Below are 17,650 nucleotides of genomic sequence, written 5' to 3' on the forward strand. Positions count from 1 at the left end.
GCCCTGCACTTCAAAACCTGCTTTGAAGAAACAAATTACTTTCGACCTGGAAATACATTTTAAGGAATCAGAGCTAATAACCAGTGGTTGCTGTTTTCATGGTCTCTGCAAGCACACGTCTTCTTACCTTAGCATGTAAGTCATGGGTTTCCTTGAAGAGGCTGAGATCGCAGTCCCTAGGGCAGGGATCAGTTTTATTAGAAATGTCCCCTAAAGTTAAAAACAAAAAAAGTGGGAAAAATATATTATAGAGATTTTCACTTCAGAGGCCATGTAATCTCACACCACCGGTATACAAGAGCTTATATAAAGCCTGACAAGTTGGAGCTAAAAAAGACCTTTCAAAGGAGGCGCCATGCGGATCCATGTCCCTGGCTTCAAGTCAGTTGCTGTATGAACTTAAAGTAGGGCTGACTCATAAGTCACACAATGTGTGTTTACCTTACTAGTACAGGTGTCTCTGAGCTGCTTCCCTACCTTTGTCAGGGGAGGATTCTCCATCCTCAGGTTCATCTCTGGGATCGCATTTCTAAATCATCTCCTCTACCCTCTTCTCGATGGTCTACGTGGAAATGCTGCACTCGGTGCATCTTCCCTAATCCACTTTTCTCACATCCTAAAATAACTCACTCAGTGCGATGAGTTCTGAGCCTCAATAATATTGGACTGGATAAGGCTTTACAGGGGGGCTGTCTTAAGCTTTGCTAGTGACATCCCTGGCTTCTACTCACTGGATTCTAGAAATGTCCTTTATGTTCTTATCCCATCCCCTTCCACTATGACAACCAAGAGCATCCCTAGATATTGCCAAAACACCTCCCGAGGGACAAAGTGTGGCCAGTCAAGAACACTGTTCTACACCACAAAGCCATTATAAACAATGTGTTTAGTTTATCTTTGTTTTGCTAATAGTGTCTAGCAATGATTGCCTTCAGGTGCTTTCCCAGCAGATCTTTTTTAAGCTAAAAACAAATAATTATCAATAAATAGCAAAACTATCCCCAAAGCAGGTGTTAACTACAGTGTTCTGTCATTCTTGCCGTCTACTTCAGCAAACCCCTGTGCCAATGAGGATCTTATAACAAATATCCTACTCTAGAAGCTTCTAGAGCTTGGAGTACCTTGGAAGAGCAATAGCTTTGTGGAGGTTGATAGTTCAATAAGTAAGTAATAGTGTCATCCACAAGGAGACAGGTATTAAGACTCAAGCCTTGATTCTCACCCTACCCTTTACCTACAAGAGTTGAATTCTGCCATCACCTGCAATTTGGGGTTGCTCTCGCCAGTGTTTTAAAATATGGAATCAATAGTGTCAAATTCCTAGGACATGACTACATACTTTGGGAACCTTTTATCCTTCAGGGGCAATCCAACCAGGCTCATGTGCCTGTTCTTGGTTCATTATAGGGGAAGATGGTTTCACTACATTTTTGACCCCACCCTGGTAGATTTTGCCCAGCTATATATAGACCCAGGAAAAGAGAGATTTGCTAGGTACCTTTTCTAGATACTGACATTCCAGAGACTGAGATAAGATCACATAAACCCTTGGACAAGTTTCTTTACTGGAATTCTCAAAACAAGTTTCTTAGCAGCAAAGTTAATATGGTCAAAATCAAGTTACAGAGTGAAGAGAAGAGAAAAATGTGGGAAACAACATGTTTATTAGTTTTAGGTATTACTATTCTAAAATTTATGACTTGCATTCTCACCATATAGTTTGCACAGGAAACATTTAATAGAAGACATTTTGCTTTTTTGGTTTTTTTTTTTTTTAGTGTTTTAAGAACCCCATTTGAATTGTGTTGGTTACTATTGCTCGTACACACAGACACACAGACACGCAGACACACACACCACACACACACACACACACACACACACACACCAAACTTTTAAACTATTATTATTATACATTTCTACAGATTTGATAAATCTGACAGATTCAGAAATTGAGATTTAGCTCAAACATTTTCCTTTGAATCAAAAGCAAATTAGTCAAAACTCTAAAATTTGATCTCAGTTCTATTTAACCTCAAAGCCCACATATTTAATCCCTCTGTTGTAGCTCACTCAAGAACCCACATTGTGTTTTCTACTTACATATAACTTTTTAAAATACTGGACATGTTGTTTTTGCTGCTGGAACAAATTACTGCAAATTTGTGGCTTAAAATGACACCCATATATTAAATCACATTTTGTGTGTGTGTGGCTTGGATGTCTGGGCACAGCCCGACTCTGTAGTTTTACCCCTGAAAGCCTCACAAGGCTAAGATCAATGCAGCAGCAAGGGCTATGGTTCTATAAGGACCCCTTGTAGGTTTGCTGGTGTGAACAGAATCCACCATGACTCACACATTTCAGGTGCTTCCCTCTAGTTTTAAGTCAATAGCATCAAGATACATCTTTCCCCCCCAAGTTTTATCTCATTTGTGTGTGTGTGTGTCTGTCCATGTACATAAATGAAAATACCAACTGAGGCCAGAAGAGGGCATCTGATCCTGTAGAAATGGAGATACAGGTGGTTTTGAACACCTAGCATAGGTGCTAGTAACCAAACCCTAGACCTCTGAAAGAGCAGCAGGTGGTCCTAACCCCTGATCCATCAATGAAGACTTAAGTCATGTTCTTTTCTTGCTTTGAATCTCTGACTGCTTTGCTATCAACAGTCTAAGATAGCTTTCTACTTCTTTTTAGGTTAGGTTCAGCCTGAGAACCTCTCTTCGAATTTAAGTTGTAAAGTACAGATACAGGACATCTTTTGGACAAAGCCGTGGAAATTCTGCCTACCTGGAACAATTTTGAGTTCTTTAAGTTGAAATGTAATATTGGAGCTGAAGAGGTAGTTCACTGGTTAAGGTCCTCTGCTCTTCCAGAGGATGGCAGTTTAGCTTTCAGCACCTCTATCAAGAAGCTCACAATCACTAGGTGGCCCAATACCCTTTTCTGGCCTCCATGGACACCTGTATATATGTATGTATACATACATGCACCACATACATACATACATACATACATACATACATACCCTAAATACCATAAAAAATAAAAGGAATATTTTAGAAAATATATAAAAATGTGCATGTAAAGGAAGTAACTTATCAAAAGATAGAATCCTAAAATTCTATCATTTTTCTTGGTTCTCACACAAAGTAATTCCCTTTCCTATAATAAATGATAGATGATAGATAGATAGATGATAGATAAAATGCATAGATAGACATATAGATGATAGATAATACAGAGACAACAGACAGATAATTTCAGCTTAAACATAATCATGGTATATATTTTTACATAAACTTTTATTTTTAATTCAATGAGGAAATTAACTATCTTTCCAATACATGAATCTATCTTTTCCCTACGTCAACCTCTTTTTTCCTGGGTCTCCATCATATCATAGTCAAGCTTTATTTAGCAAAGGTTTTCCTAACTCTGCCTATTCATGTAAGTCATGGTTTTTGCCGACTTGTGTTTCATACCACAGGCATGTATATGAAGCGATGCACATATGCATTAATAAAGGTACTTTTCTTCAACATAAAGGACAACAATATTGGATGCGTCCTCTCATAGTCCTTCTCACTCAACAATATCTGATCGAATCCTCTTAAATCAAAAACTGAATCTCCAATGTATTTTTTTATTTAGTATAGCACCCCGGAAGAGTAGCTTATTGGAGAATTCACTTCCAGTGATCATTCACTTATTTATTCCTTACTTATTTGTCTTTTTTTATTGAAAGATCCAGACAATAGCCATTTTGGCAGTGTTTATTTGATGGACCAGTTGACACAAAGATAGTGCCTGTCTTACATATTAGTAGATGATGTCAAGCAGCTTTTCTTGAAATTTTAACAGAGTCTCACTATGTAGTCCACGATCCCCACTCATGCCTTAACATCCTGCCTAAGAGGGTGTCAGATGTTGGAATTATAGGTTGCTACTACAATACCCATCAGTAGGTTGATTTGTCAAAGTATGTCTTGGGGCCTGAGAGAAGGTTAAGTGGACAAAGCAGTTGCCACACACGTGGGAATACTGAATTTCAGGTGCCCAGAATCTATGCAAATGGCAGAAGGGCTTGTTTGTCTACCTGTAATCTCCGCAGAGAAAAGGGACTGTTTGGGGGCAAACTGACCATGCAGAGGAGCTGCATCAGAGATTTTGTTTCAATTGAGAGACTCCGCCTGTAAGAATAAGATGGAAAACAACCAAGAAAGTGTCCCAAAGTTAACATTGGGCCTCCACATGCACAAGCACTCCTGAGCACATGCACACAGAAATATAGCTACATACATGCCAAGATGCATACCTCCATGCACGCCATACAGATACTATATGAATGTGTGTGTATGTGTGTGTGCAAGCACTATATAATAAAATCTTTTCCCCCAAATCTTTGACACAAGTAGACCATTTCTGACTTACTAATTTGTGTTATAACCAGGGAAGGTGACCTCGATCACTGAACTTTTATTTATCCCTAAAATCCTTGTCAGGTTTTAGGTGTAACATATCTATTATTTCCTGAATAGGTTATATTGCACATTTGCAAGTAATTATACATTTTATCTTTAAAAGGCATTTCTTAAAATATTTAGTCCTTTAAAAATATTAAATGTTAGGTTTCTGGATGCTGGCATTGCCTCTTCAGATTTATTTTTATTCTATTTGTTGTTATGTCTTGATTAATCCAGAGGTATGCACTTGTGTTTATCATTCTCTCATGCATGTACCGTACAATTTGTATAATCAGAATTTTCTCATTAACTCCTTTCTACAATGTATTATACTAGAGGAATTGTCCAATGTTATAAAACATAATTTATTTCTTTTTTATTTAGCTTGCTTTTTTTTTTTTACTTCATTTATTCTGATTCTTTGTATTACTGCTTGGATTGAACTGATTTCACTTCATTTTTGGACTTTGCTGATTAAGGTCTGTGTTCTGCTGCGTCTCAATTCAACTCTGGTATTTTCTTTCACCATGTAGAGTCATAGACAAAAACAAACAGCTGTGAACTGGTGGGTGCCTGGTTCTAGAAAAGGAGCGGTCAAAGAGGTCAAAGCCCCGGGAATATAAAGGATATGGAAAGGAATGTCCCAAGGAGATAAGGAACAGAGAAGTGTCCCACCCAAAACAAAAAAAAAGTCAGTCTGGGAACAGCCAGCCCCTTCGGAACCACACCACCAGCATACACAATGGGTCTCTCCTCCACATCCCTGCACACACAAGCCCACCAAGGCATCAATAATGATTACTTCACAATACAGAAAAGAGAAAAGAGCCAGAAATAAAGAACACTGAATCCTAGTGCTGTGGTCCATCCTCAACTGTCTGCGCCAGCTTCAAGCAAACTGTGGGCAGGGCAAGGTCCCTAACTCTGTTGAAAAGTCCTCTCATCATTGTTAGTGTTGATGAAACCTGAATGGATACTTTAAGATCGGAGGTGGATGCTATTATTTCCACTAACGTTCTCCACATATGTGCACAGCTCTGCACTCCAGCCCTGTGTAGTGTGTTTAGGGTGAAAGGAAAGGACCAGCTTAACCTCTTTCCTTACAACTTGAACCATTTGCATGAGGATCACCGGCAACTTTATGTCTGTATGCCATGCTTTTTGCCTGGCTAACTTCAGAACACTTGAATCCAATTAGTACTTTGAAATTCAAATTATTGGCTTATGACTTAAATATCGTAAACTGTACATACTTTATATGCATAGTTCAGAGGGTTTGACAAATCCAAGTCCCTATACAGCACCCCACAAGTCAAACATAAAGCTTCTCTTATCACAATTAAAAATGCTCTTGGATCCTTTGCGCACATGCACACACACACACATACACACACACACACACACACACACACATACACACTTGTAACAGAGACTGATCTGGTTTCTATCACTTTAAGCTAGGAATCAGTCACAAGGCTATGAAATGATGTTGTCTTTGTTCCTAGCTTGGGCTCCTTCCACTAGGGATGTTGCTTGTATGAGATGTCCACCATTCTTTCTGATTGTGTAGCATTCCCCGCCATGGATAAAGAGCAATGTGTGTATTGTTAGTTCATCTACTAATGAATTCTTTATTTTATTTTATTTATTTTTGTTTTTGTTTTTCGAGACAGGGTTTCCCTGTAGTTTCTAGAGCCTGTCCTGGAACTAGCTCTTGTAGACCAGGCTGGCCTCGAACTCAGAGATCCACATGCCTCTGCCTCCCAAGTGCTGGGATTAAAGGCGTGCGCCACCACCGCCCGGCCCTACTAATGAATTCTTGACTCTTCCAAAGTCATGCCTGTTGTGAACATAGCTACTTTGACAATATGCACCCACATCTTCTCATGAACAAAATTTTTTATAACATTTTGTAAATATAAGAGTTACATTGTCTACGCTATTTGACAAATGTTCACTTAATTGAAAAAGCCTTCAAATCTTACAAAATATTTATCCCATGTTATATTTTTAACAGCTATTTATGAACATTTACTTCAAATAATACTTCCTTTTCTTTACTTTTGGTCAGTTTTACATTTATTTATTTATTTGTTTGTTTGTTTGTTTATTCTATGAGTCTTTAATCTCTGCCATCTGTTACATATTGAGGATTATCTTAATAACTTGTCCTTTTTGTCTATAGCTTAAAATCTATCTATGGGCTCCAAATATTAGATATTAATATATCTATACATTTTTATTAAAAACAAGTGATTCAGAAAATATATTCTGATCAGTTTCCCCATCTTCAACTCTTCCCAGATTCTCCCCTCCTCTCCAGCCACCCATATCCACAACTTCTTTCTCTTATTGTTTTGTGAACAAATAAACACACAAAAAGAAAACAAATCAGAATAAAATAATAGAAAACAGAAAACAAAAAGACTCACACACATGCAAAACCATAAAAACAAAATTGGAAACCATGATATATAAGAAAAACAGTAAAATACACACACAAATACACACACACACAGAGAGAGAGAGAGAGAGAGAGAGAGAGAGAGACCCAAATAAAGTGATATAAGACAAAGAGTTTATGAAAATACCTTCAAGTTCATTTTGTGTTGAACATCTACTGCTGGGCACTGGGCCTGCGCTTAAATGTGATTTATAGCCAGGCAGTGGTGGCGCACACCTTTGATCCCAGCACTTAGGAGGCAGAGGCAGGTGGATCTCCATGATTCTGAGGCCAGGCTGGTCTACAAAGTGAGTTCCAGGAAAGCCAGGGCTGTTACACAGAGAAATCCTGTCTCAAAAAAAAAAAAACCAAAAATGTGATTTATATATTCAGTAACATTCCATACAAAAAGATAGGCTGCACAACGATGGCATTAAGAAACATCTCCAAGCCGGGCAGTGGTGGCACACGCCTTTAATCCCAGCACTCGGGAGGCAGAGGCAGGCGGATCTCTGTGAGTTCGAGACCAGCCTGGTCTACAAGAGCTAGTTCCAGGACAGGCTCCAAAGCTACAGAGAAACCCTGTCTCGAAAAACCAAAAAAAAAAAAAAAAAAAAAAGAAACATCTCCATCTACAGAAGGATGTAAACTACAGGATGTGGCAACGATGCTTGAGATTCTTTGACCATGTTATAATGAACTACAGCAGATATTTGAAGATAACACTGCTTGGAGGAGTATATGGGATAAGGTAAAGACGAAAGCCCAAAAAACACTGGCTATTCAGCATAAAGGAAGACTGAAATTTGGGGTATGATAATAACATGCATTTCTAGGACTGCCCAGGATAGGAACGATTGGAGAACTGCCATAAATTGGCTGCCCATACATGCTTAAGCATCACCAGGGAATAAGTGATGATAATGAATATTCCATTGGGGAAAACTAATTTTTATTTTGCAAGTAAAATCAGCTGGAGATAGCTTCTGCATTAGAGATGGGGGCTTGTGTCCATTTTCCCCACTCAGCACTGGGACCCTGTCTGAGTAAAAGTCTTCTTCAAGCTTCTACAGTCTCTGTGTGTTCATATACACATATGTCAGTTCTTTTAATGTCTGGAAGAATTCTTTCCTTCCTGTCCTCAGTCCCCTCTTGTAAACAGAGACTGAACTTTTATTTCCTGGCTGAACAGACCTGAATAATCACATAGAATCTATATTAATTACAACATTGTTTGGCCAATGACTCAGGCACATTTCTAGCTACCTCTTACTTTTTAAATCAACACATTTCTATTGGTCTATGTATTGCTATGTGGCCATGGCATTACCTCATTTTCTACATGTCTTTCCTCAGTGGCTGGCTGGCATCTGCTTGACTCTGCCTACTCTCTTTCTAAATCTCTGTTTGTATTTTCTTCCTGACTTTACTCTGCTAAGGCATTGGCGAAAACAGCTTTATTCATCAACCAATAAAAGCAACACATATACAGAAGGACATCCCACATCACTCTCTGGCACGTATAGATCTTTCTGCCTCCTCTTCCAGAGTTCCCTGAACTGTGTAGGGGGGAGATGAAGCTATTCCATTTTGAACTGATTTTATTTAGCCCATCCACATTCTCAGCCTACCCAGATTTGTCCCAACTTTAATTAACCCTTCAACTTGTATTGCCCAATATTCTTGGGAGTTTGGGTTTTCACTAGAGCATGGTAAGGAGGATTTAGACTCTTAGGGAAAGCTGTCTCTCCATCTCCCAGCACCTAACAACTGACCATGACTCCATGGCTATGGTTGTGACTGGGATTTATTCTGATGTGGACTTGAACAGCTTTTATGCATTCTACCCCAAGTTCTGTGACTTTATGTCCTTCATTTTGTTGATAGCGCTGTTTCCTTTCTAGAATGTGTGGGTTTTTCCTTCTACTTACTGCCAGGATTTTCACTTCATCCTAGATGTCCGGCATGGCAGCCATGATGCTATCTATAAATGACTCCATTTTGCACTTCTGGCTTTCAGTTTAACTGAGGATGTTCAATGTTGTGAATTGATTTTTTTCGAATATAGGAATTTTTAATAACTATTTTTAAAAATAGTTTTTTTATTATCAATTCTTTGATAACTTTATATACTGTCTTTTATTATCTTCCCTTCCTCACCCCTTCACCCAATTCCTCCTAGATCCAACCCCATCTCCCCCAGTTTCTAAAATAACACAGAGTACAATTCATCTACGATTAAAGCACATTTTTCTTCCATTGTAGTGTTCTTTTCCTATGTCTCTACCATACACAGGTACAGCTGTGCATTGTCACCTGAAGGGTTCTCCCAGTCTCTAGCTTTTTTTCCCACTCTCTCTTTTCTACATTATAGACTGGTTGATCTCTATTGTTCTGGCTCCAAGTTCACAATCTCTTCTTTTTGCCATTCTGATGGACTGTTAAACTTATCTAATAAATTTCTTATTGAAGCCTTAGATTTTCAGTTTTGTGTTTGGTTATCTGGCTGTTTGTTGTTAATTTTTTGTTTTTGATGACTTCCTTTCTATGATAAAATACCTCAATTATTCATTTATAAAGACAAAATTTCCCTTTGCTTTTTCCTTAATTTTAAATATTTTTATATTGACTTCTTAAAAAATATTCTCTAACAGATTTAATAACAGAACCATATTGGAGTTATCTTCATTACATTTTCCTTCCTCATAAGCACAGTCTATAATTTCCTGTTTCTTAGCATGTCTGTTAACTACAGTTCTCTTTAGAGATAGTGCACAAGATTCTGGACTCTGTGAAGGCTTTAAGGACTCTTCATAAAAGGCTTTATTATGTTTTATAGCAAGCGGCTCATTTACTTTCTTCCATGTTTAAACTTTTTTTCAGCCTTCAATTTATAGTTTATTGTTGTTGTCTGTGAAAAATCCATGAGGTTACTCAGCACTGCCTAATTTGGCTATAATGTATCTCAAAGGAAAACTTGGGTGCTAATGATCTACAACGATGGTTCTCAACCTGTGGGTTGTGACACCTTTGAGGGGGCAATGACCCTTTCACAGGGGTCACATATCAGAGATCCTACATAGCACATATTTATATTATTATTTATAATAGTAGCAAAATTATAGTTATGAAGTAGCAACAATTTTTCCTTTTGCAGTTCTATTCATTCGTTCATTCATTTGTTTATTTTATACCCTCCCCCAGCCACAGTTTCTCCTCCCTCCTCTTTTCCAAGTCTTCCTCAGACACTCCTCTGTCCCCACCCCCCAAATCCACACCTCCTCAGTTTCTGTTCAGGAAAGCACAGGTTTCCCATGGATTTCAACAAAACACAACATATCAAGTTGCAGTAGGGCTGAGAACTTCCTCATGTATTAAGGTAGGGCAAGGTGACCCAGTATGAGCAATAGGGTCCCAAATGCCAGAAAAGGAGTTGGAGACAGCCCTTGCTCCCACAAGAGGACCAAGCTACACAACTGTAACATATAGAAGGGTCTGGATTAAACACTGGGGTACAAGTCCTATGATGTCACAATACCTGGTTAGACACCCCACAGGTCCCAGCAGGGCTTTGTTAGTGACTGATATTAATGTGTCTAATGACAGTGACTGCACCACATTGGGCTGCCATTTGTTGGAGATCAGCTTAGACAAAAATACCAGTTACCAGAGTGGGGGCATAGGGATAAGAAATAGTACCAAGTATGAAGATGCAAGTGAAAATAATAAAACAGAAGCATAGGATGATATCAGGAGGGAGGGACTTTCCGTGGATTTCACTGAAATTGCCTGAGTGTAATTTTCCATACACTTTTATACCCCAATGCATAATGGCCAGAAAAGACAACAAAAGACTTCTGTAACTTGCTACAAAGGACAACTCCAAACAGTTAATTGCTTCAACACGTTGATCCATCAAGCCATTAATCTATTCCTTAGCATTCTGTTTATTAGGTGGCGAACCCACCCTAGACCAAGTGTCCTGAAAGCAGCCACTCCCAAGGTCAAACCTCCTATTTCTAAAGAAGGAGCACCATTTGTCAGGGTGGAGTACATCTACCTGTATGGGCCCTCTTAATGTTAAAAAAAAAAAAAAAAGTAACCACATCCTGGGTCAGGATGTGTAGCTCTGGCTGCTGTCAAAAATTTTGAGCAACCTCAAACTCTCTGACCTTTAGGCAAGGTAGAAATAGGCTCACATTTTTGGGCCTCCACACTCTAGAGTGGGAGGTTTCCACAGAGCATTTTCAAATGGTCTGCCCAGTTAGTTACCCCTCTCCATATTCTACCCTCTTCCCTGATCTCCCATCTCCCACCACAATTTAGCTCTGCCTGTTCTACTAACCCCCTTAGCCCTGTAAACCTCCAACTATGCCTTTTACTTAACTACTGTCCTTTTTAGGTATTCCCGGAGAAATACACATAACACAAAATTCAAATATAATGTTCACAAACAGAGAAAACACACATGCTTTGCCTTACACTGTGGGTTACCACACACAGAATTGTGGTTTCCAGCTTCATCAATTTACGTGCAAATTTCATAGATTTGCTTTGCTCAGACAGCTAATAATATCCCATTGTTGCAACAGCGCCACGTTTTTATTTGACATTCTTGGCTAGATGAACTTCTAGGCTACTTCCAGGTCCTAGGAATTGTGCATAGAGTGGCAGTGAGCATGGATGGTTCTCTGTATGTACGTGCAATTGCTCATCCATGCCGTTGCCTATAATTCCAAGACTGCTTCTTTCCACAGCACACTCCCTAATCAGACCTCTGATAAGGCTCCGCGGGTATCTTAGGAATGAAATTTTGTTCTACCTGCAAAGAAGGGGATAATTAAATAACCCGGGATACAGGAGGAAACTATGGCTTCAGTTGTTTTTTTTTTTTTTTTTTTTTTTTTTTTTTTTTTTTTTTGTCAGACCTCGGGTAAATAGCAAAAATGTTATGGTTGGGGGTCATCACGACATGAGGAACTGTATTAAAGGGTTGCCACATTAAGAAGGTTGAGAACCACTGGTCTATAGGCGTGTTTAAAACAATCTAGGGATGATTGTTACCAGGAGGTAAAATCTTACCAGGAGGAGGCGTTTATTCATAACATGAAAACTTTGGGTGCCTTGCCTTGAAATGGCTATTCAATTCCCAATGATTTATTAGCATAACTTCCGCTGTACTTGACTTCCCCCTGTTACCGCTTGGTATTACTGCTGTTTTCTTCAGGTCCACGATAGCTGCAGGAAGCGGCGGGTCAGCAACACTGAAGTCTAAATTAATCTGAGTCTGACTGTGTCCTGTTCAACTCTCCTCCCCAGGCAGGGAAGGCGTTCATATCGGCACCTCCCCACTACCAGCTCTGATCTGTAGGCCCCCAGTTTTGCCGGCTGCTCCCAAAGACGAGCTCTGTGACTCAGCTCAGGGGAGCACCACTCCTGTAATGGCACGTTGGTGTTTCAGAGCTGGAATGCCGGGTCTGCTTAGAGGGATACAGATCACCTGCGAGGACTCAGACACAATGCCTCTGCTGGCAAGAGTCACGTTTCTTGATCCTAGCACACGCTCCTCCCCCCCAACCCCCGCGCAGCACCTTCAGTTTTTCTCTCTAGTTCGATGGTGAATTTTATTAGAAGACCTAGTACAGTTCCAGCTACCGGATGATAATTAAAACCAGAAATGGAAAAATTGTTTAATATCTTAATTAAAAGATTGAAATGAATACATGTCCTTGTCTGAGCTACCTATGGTCCATTTTATGTGTTAATAATACAAATTTAGGTTAATTATTTTGAAAGTCCCCTTTCTTTTATGGAACAGCATTCAACTTAATGATCACACCCTCTTAGGTTGAGAAAAAAAAAAGATAAAATGTTTACAAGTAACATTAACCCGCAGATGCCTTTAGAGTATGTCAGCTGGTGTCACCCAGACAAAATAAATGGAACAGTCATATTTTTAATAATACATGAGGAACACAAGGAAAACACTTGTCAAAATTGTATAATATCACAGTACCCTCTCTGTATATAAATGCATATGTTTATGAAAGTGCATTTTCTCCCTGTATGCTAATCTTTTTACTTGGCATGTTTTTTAATGGTTTTTCCAAATGACCTTTGCAAAATTAATCAAGGATCTGACACTGTCCTTTGGAGAAATACAAAGAAAGAATGCAGCTCATAATAACTTTTGCATGAAAAACAGCCAGCGAATGACAAAGCAGAGAAAACATTAATACCGGAGAAAATAAATAAATATATAAAAAGAAACCTTGAGAGGGAAGCCCACTGAAAAATGCTCGCTTCTTGTCAGAAACATTTTTATGGGTCTCAGAAATTCCATTTCCCCTTTATTTTCTACCCTATTGTTTTTATTGCTTGAAATCCGACAGATTTTTCAAAGCAATTCACTAAGTAAAGCCCACCACGGTTTCTCAAGCTCTCTAACGCTGAGAAGCATCTCAAATTAAAGATTAATAAAACGTACAGAAACTGTGTGTAAAATATAAATACAAAGGGAAAAATGCCTGCGATTAGACAAGATGGAGATCTAAGCAGAAATTAAATTCGGTTGTAGTACATTTCCTATTCTTTTCTTAGAGAAAATTATAGCTGAAGTGAGGCGTTTTTCCCCCTGTAATTTAAATGTGAAGCTGCCAGATGTGTGTCCCATGCTTCAAGAGGGAGGCTTTGCATTATTTAGCATATTAAGAATCACAGAATTTTAAAAAGGGCTCCTTTATTGCCTGGAGGTTCCAATTAAGTAAACCTTAGCCTGGTACATTTAAAACTTGCAGTACATGAGGTCTGCCACCGTTCCCTGCCACAGTCAGGTCCCATCTATATAATAAATAAGGGAAATCTTTAAGATGACATAATTTTTCTTTAGCTTGAGGAATTAAACCTATCTATTATTTCAAGAAGTTTTTAATAGAGGCCAGCAATCTAGAAGACAACTGAAGGCTCAAAATACTTTTTTAATCATAGCAACTTGAGTCTTGTATTTATGCCAAGGGACGCATGCTTGTTTCCTAAAGGCAAATCTGCCCCATCAATCCTATTTCTTCTTCCCCACTCATTCTGTGTCCTCTGTGCCCCCTCCCCAGTTCTACTCTTGTGAGATGAGGCTATCGTAAGATGCAATAAGGTCACTGTTTTTGCATCAATACTAAGATTTGGGGTTTGTATAAATGTCTGTCTGTCCATCTGTCACGAACTGTGTGATCCTGCAGCACTAATTAGTTGCCCCTCCAGCAGTTCGTGAAAGGAGTTTTGGCGGTGAGGCTAAAATCCAGAATGAGATGGAGGTTCTGGAGGCACACAACATTCATAAATCATAGCCTTAAATACAGCCATTTTTGCCATTTTAGAAAATGTCAAAGGTGTCAACTCTGCCCAAATATACCGCTTAACAGTGACTATTTTAGTAAATTGACTTGAAATGCATTCAGCTAACTGACAGTCGGAAGCACATAATCTAGTTCACAGGACAAATGAACAGTTTAAAGGCCAGAAATAAACAACAAACTACAAATTCTTAGCAGCGTGTTACAATGACCATGGCAGCCAGCCACAGGCCAAAATCCTGGTACTAATGTGTTTATTGGCTTCAAAAATAGTGGCTCCAAATTTTAGAAATGTTCTGGTCAAGTCAACAAATGCCTTCACTGGATTCAAAACTGCCGTCAAACATCTAACTGAAAATTTGCACAGCAAATAAATAAGGGTTTCTATAAACACAAGTAAGAGTTGGCAGCACTCTGTGCTAGTAGCATGATTTGACCCAATAAATGGTAACTGCAAGGATGCCATATAAGCATGGCAGCAGGTAGCACATGTTAAGGAACATGCAAACAACTTTCTTGCCTTATCTTTTCAGGAGGGAAATAGGTTTAAGAGTTGGAGCGGGACAGGTGGCTCAGCAGTTAAGGGATTGCTGCTCTTGCAGAGAACCCAAGTTCCCAGTATGCAACCAACTGTAATTCCAGCTCCGAGTGATCTAATGCCCTCTTCTGGTCTCTGCTAATAGCCACACACTTGGGTGGGCACACCCTGGGCATACCCTCCTGCAACACACACCAACACACATACATACATACACACACACAAGCACACACTAAATCGTTAAAAATTAAATTAAATTAAAAAGTTATGGTGGATGGAGTGTTTAACCTATGTTAGTCTCCCTAACACCTAAAGTGATTAGTAACTGATAGTCTGTATCTAATGTGAAAAGGTCTAATGGCTTAATATTCAAAAAATACTTTAATGTAACTGGAAGAAAGAATACAATGAAGCCACCTTAAATTCAGCCTATCTCAATCAACAAGCTCACATTTTCCCACATAGACGGGCACACAAAGCACACTTGAGTGACATTTATGAACATCTGCAGCCAGTCAGGTAAGAAAAACATATATCTATAAAATAGATTTCAGTTTGTAAAGATATTTGCACATATTATCTATTTAATACAAGTTGCTCATGAACTTAATGGCCAGCAGAGAAAGTCTACAACACATTACAAATATTTGAGTCATTTTCATTCTTAAGATTATAAAATATTCATGCACACATACGTTATCTGTGAAAATACTATCATAATAAAGAAATGTATATACTTTGTTATTCTTTTAAAGAATAACCTTCAAACATTTCCCAATGTTGCCATACATAAGAAGATGAAAATTACCTTTTTTTCTCCCCTTTAGTCTTAAAAATATTAAACTCTCCATTTTACATACAACAAAAGAAGCCAAAAATTTTAATGCATGCTGTGAGCTTTTCCTGGTTATCATCATTAATACTTCCCATGGAATTAGAACATTCAAAACAGTTTGGAATAGAATTATTTTACCTCCTTAAATTACTGGTGACACTGGAAAACTAGAAAGATTAATCGATAAAGTTGTAGACCGATACCCCAGTTCAACCAGGTGTTTACCTAGCATTACAGAAATCTGCCTGAATAACAACGGGGTGGATTCGTGAGCACCTGCCAACACTCAACCTCATGTGACCAATAGATGAACTTGTATGAGCACAACAAATTTGAATTAGAAATCAAAAGAAAAAGAAGAAAAAGTGCTAGGCAATCATCAGTTAAACAATATTCTTAGAAATAATCTGTAGACCAAAGAGAAAGTTTTCAAGGGTACTTGCCTGCTTCTTTACTCAAGAGAAGTTGCTCTGAGTCCTGGGCAAGGATGACCCAGAATTGAAGGTGGAAATCACAAAATAATACCACACCAGTTCAGAATTTTGAATTATAAAAGGGTTATTTATTTAAGGGAAAAACTTACAGATCACGGTCCTAGATAACAGTCCTCTGCACAAACAGAAACAGAGTCTAGCAGCCGGAAGCAAGAGAACAGGCACACAATTCACAACTGCTTTTAGAGTACCAGAAATCATCCACAAGTGGGCTGATATCTTAATGGCTATTGGCTAGAGGAGCAGAACGTGTTCCCACAGCACAGAATCCTGACCGACACTTTCTTTCCTGCTCCCCGAGGCATTTCTCTCACTGGAAGACCACACATTTTCAAGTGGCACCAACATAAAGGAGCCCACTGCAAGTATCTGACAGATAGCTCTTAGAATGAGGCCAGGTAGCTCACCTATAGAAGCTCTTCATCCTCTTTGCCATCCTCAGAAATTCCCCAGTAGGACACCAAGAAGCACCAATTGAATCACAAAGATTGCAATAACTCAGTATCTTTCAAATTCTAACTGCAATTTTCTCAGCCACAAAAATCTTATATGACAACCACCATTAAATCTTATGTGATAATGGAGAAAAAACACTCAGATAAATGGAAAATGAAAGGGGAAAATGTCACTAAACTATCTACCCTTGACATTAAAACATAAAGAGAATGGAGGTGGAGGTGAAGGAACCATGAGGTACCTGGAAGGAATAAAGAAAAATGGAAGAGCCTCAGACATTAGCATATGTAGAATGCACTAGAGTTTCTCTTATGGGATTCAGAAACCATATCTGATGATCAGAACAAGTTTTATAATACCACATGTTACTCAAGAAAATGATATTTTAAAGAAATGAAGAATAAAAGGCCTGGAATGGAAGCAAGGCATGCCCAACTGATTCAACGTGGTAAAACACAGATATTTAAAACTGATATCACACGTGTATACTACATGTAGATGCTGGTGACAGTAAATGACCTATTGGGTGATCTTGTCATTGAACAACCATCATAAAATATATTTTCATAAATTAAGTTGACATTGCATATATTAGGGAGTGCAATCTTGTGGGACCACTGCCCAACAATCATCCTACTATTGCTAAGCATAGTGTTACACAAGATATGATTGGATCTCTATCCCTATTGCAACCACTGGGAAAACTGTACAAAGAGATGCATACTAAAACTGTAAGTGAATCAAGGTGGGATTCTAGCTCGTATTCAATAATCTGTGTAGAGAGGAGCTGGTAGAAGAGAAGAAGAACAGCTGAAGAAGCAACAAGAAAACATTTTAACATGGCAGACATATTCTGTCATATAAATAATTATCTTAAATGCATGGTCTAACTATTTTAATCGAAAGATAGATATTAGCAATGCAAGCTTTTGAAAAATGCTCTAATTATGTAATAATTATTAGTATGTAATAATTACTGAATGAAAAATTAAACTAAAAAATGAAAAGACGAAATCATTTACTCACTAGCATTAAGAAGTCAGGAGTCACAATACTGATGTAAGATAAA

General features: G+C 38.5%; 1 protein-coding gene across 1 annotated transcript in view; it reads right to left on the reverse strand.

The window, feature by feature from the left end:
- Positions 1–17,650, reverse strand: part of LOC119817122 — a gene marked incomplete at its 5' end in the record, with an annotated part of 282,482 nt that overhangs the window by 138,717 nt on the left and 126,115 nt on the right. Inside the window, one exon of the mRNA XM_038334317.2 lies at positions 128–210. Within this exon, the coding sequence (XP_038190245.2) occupies positions 128–210 (83 nt within the window). The remainder of the gene's footprint in view (positions 1–127; positions 211–17,650) is intronic.

Source organism: Arvicola amphibius, chromosome 6 (genome assembly GCF_903992535.2).
Source record: "Arvicola amphibius chromosome 6, mArvAmp1.2, whole genome shotgun sequence".
Taxonomy (NCBI): domain Eukaryota; kingdom Metazoa; phylum Chordata; class Mammalia; order Rodentia; family Cricetidae; genus Arvicola; species Arvicola amphibius.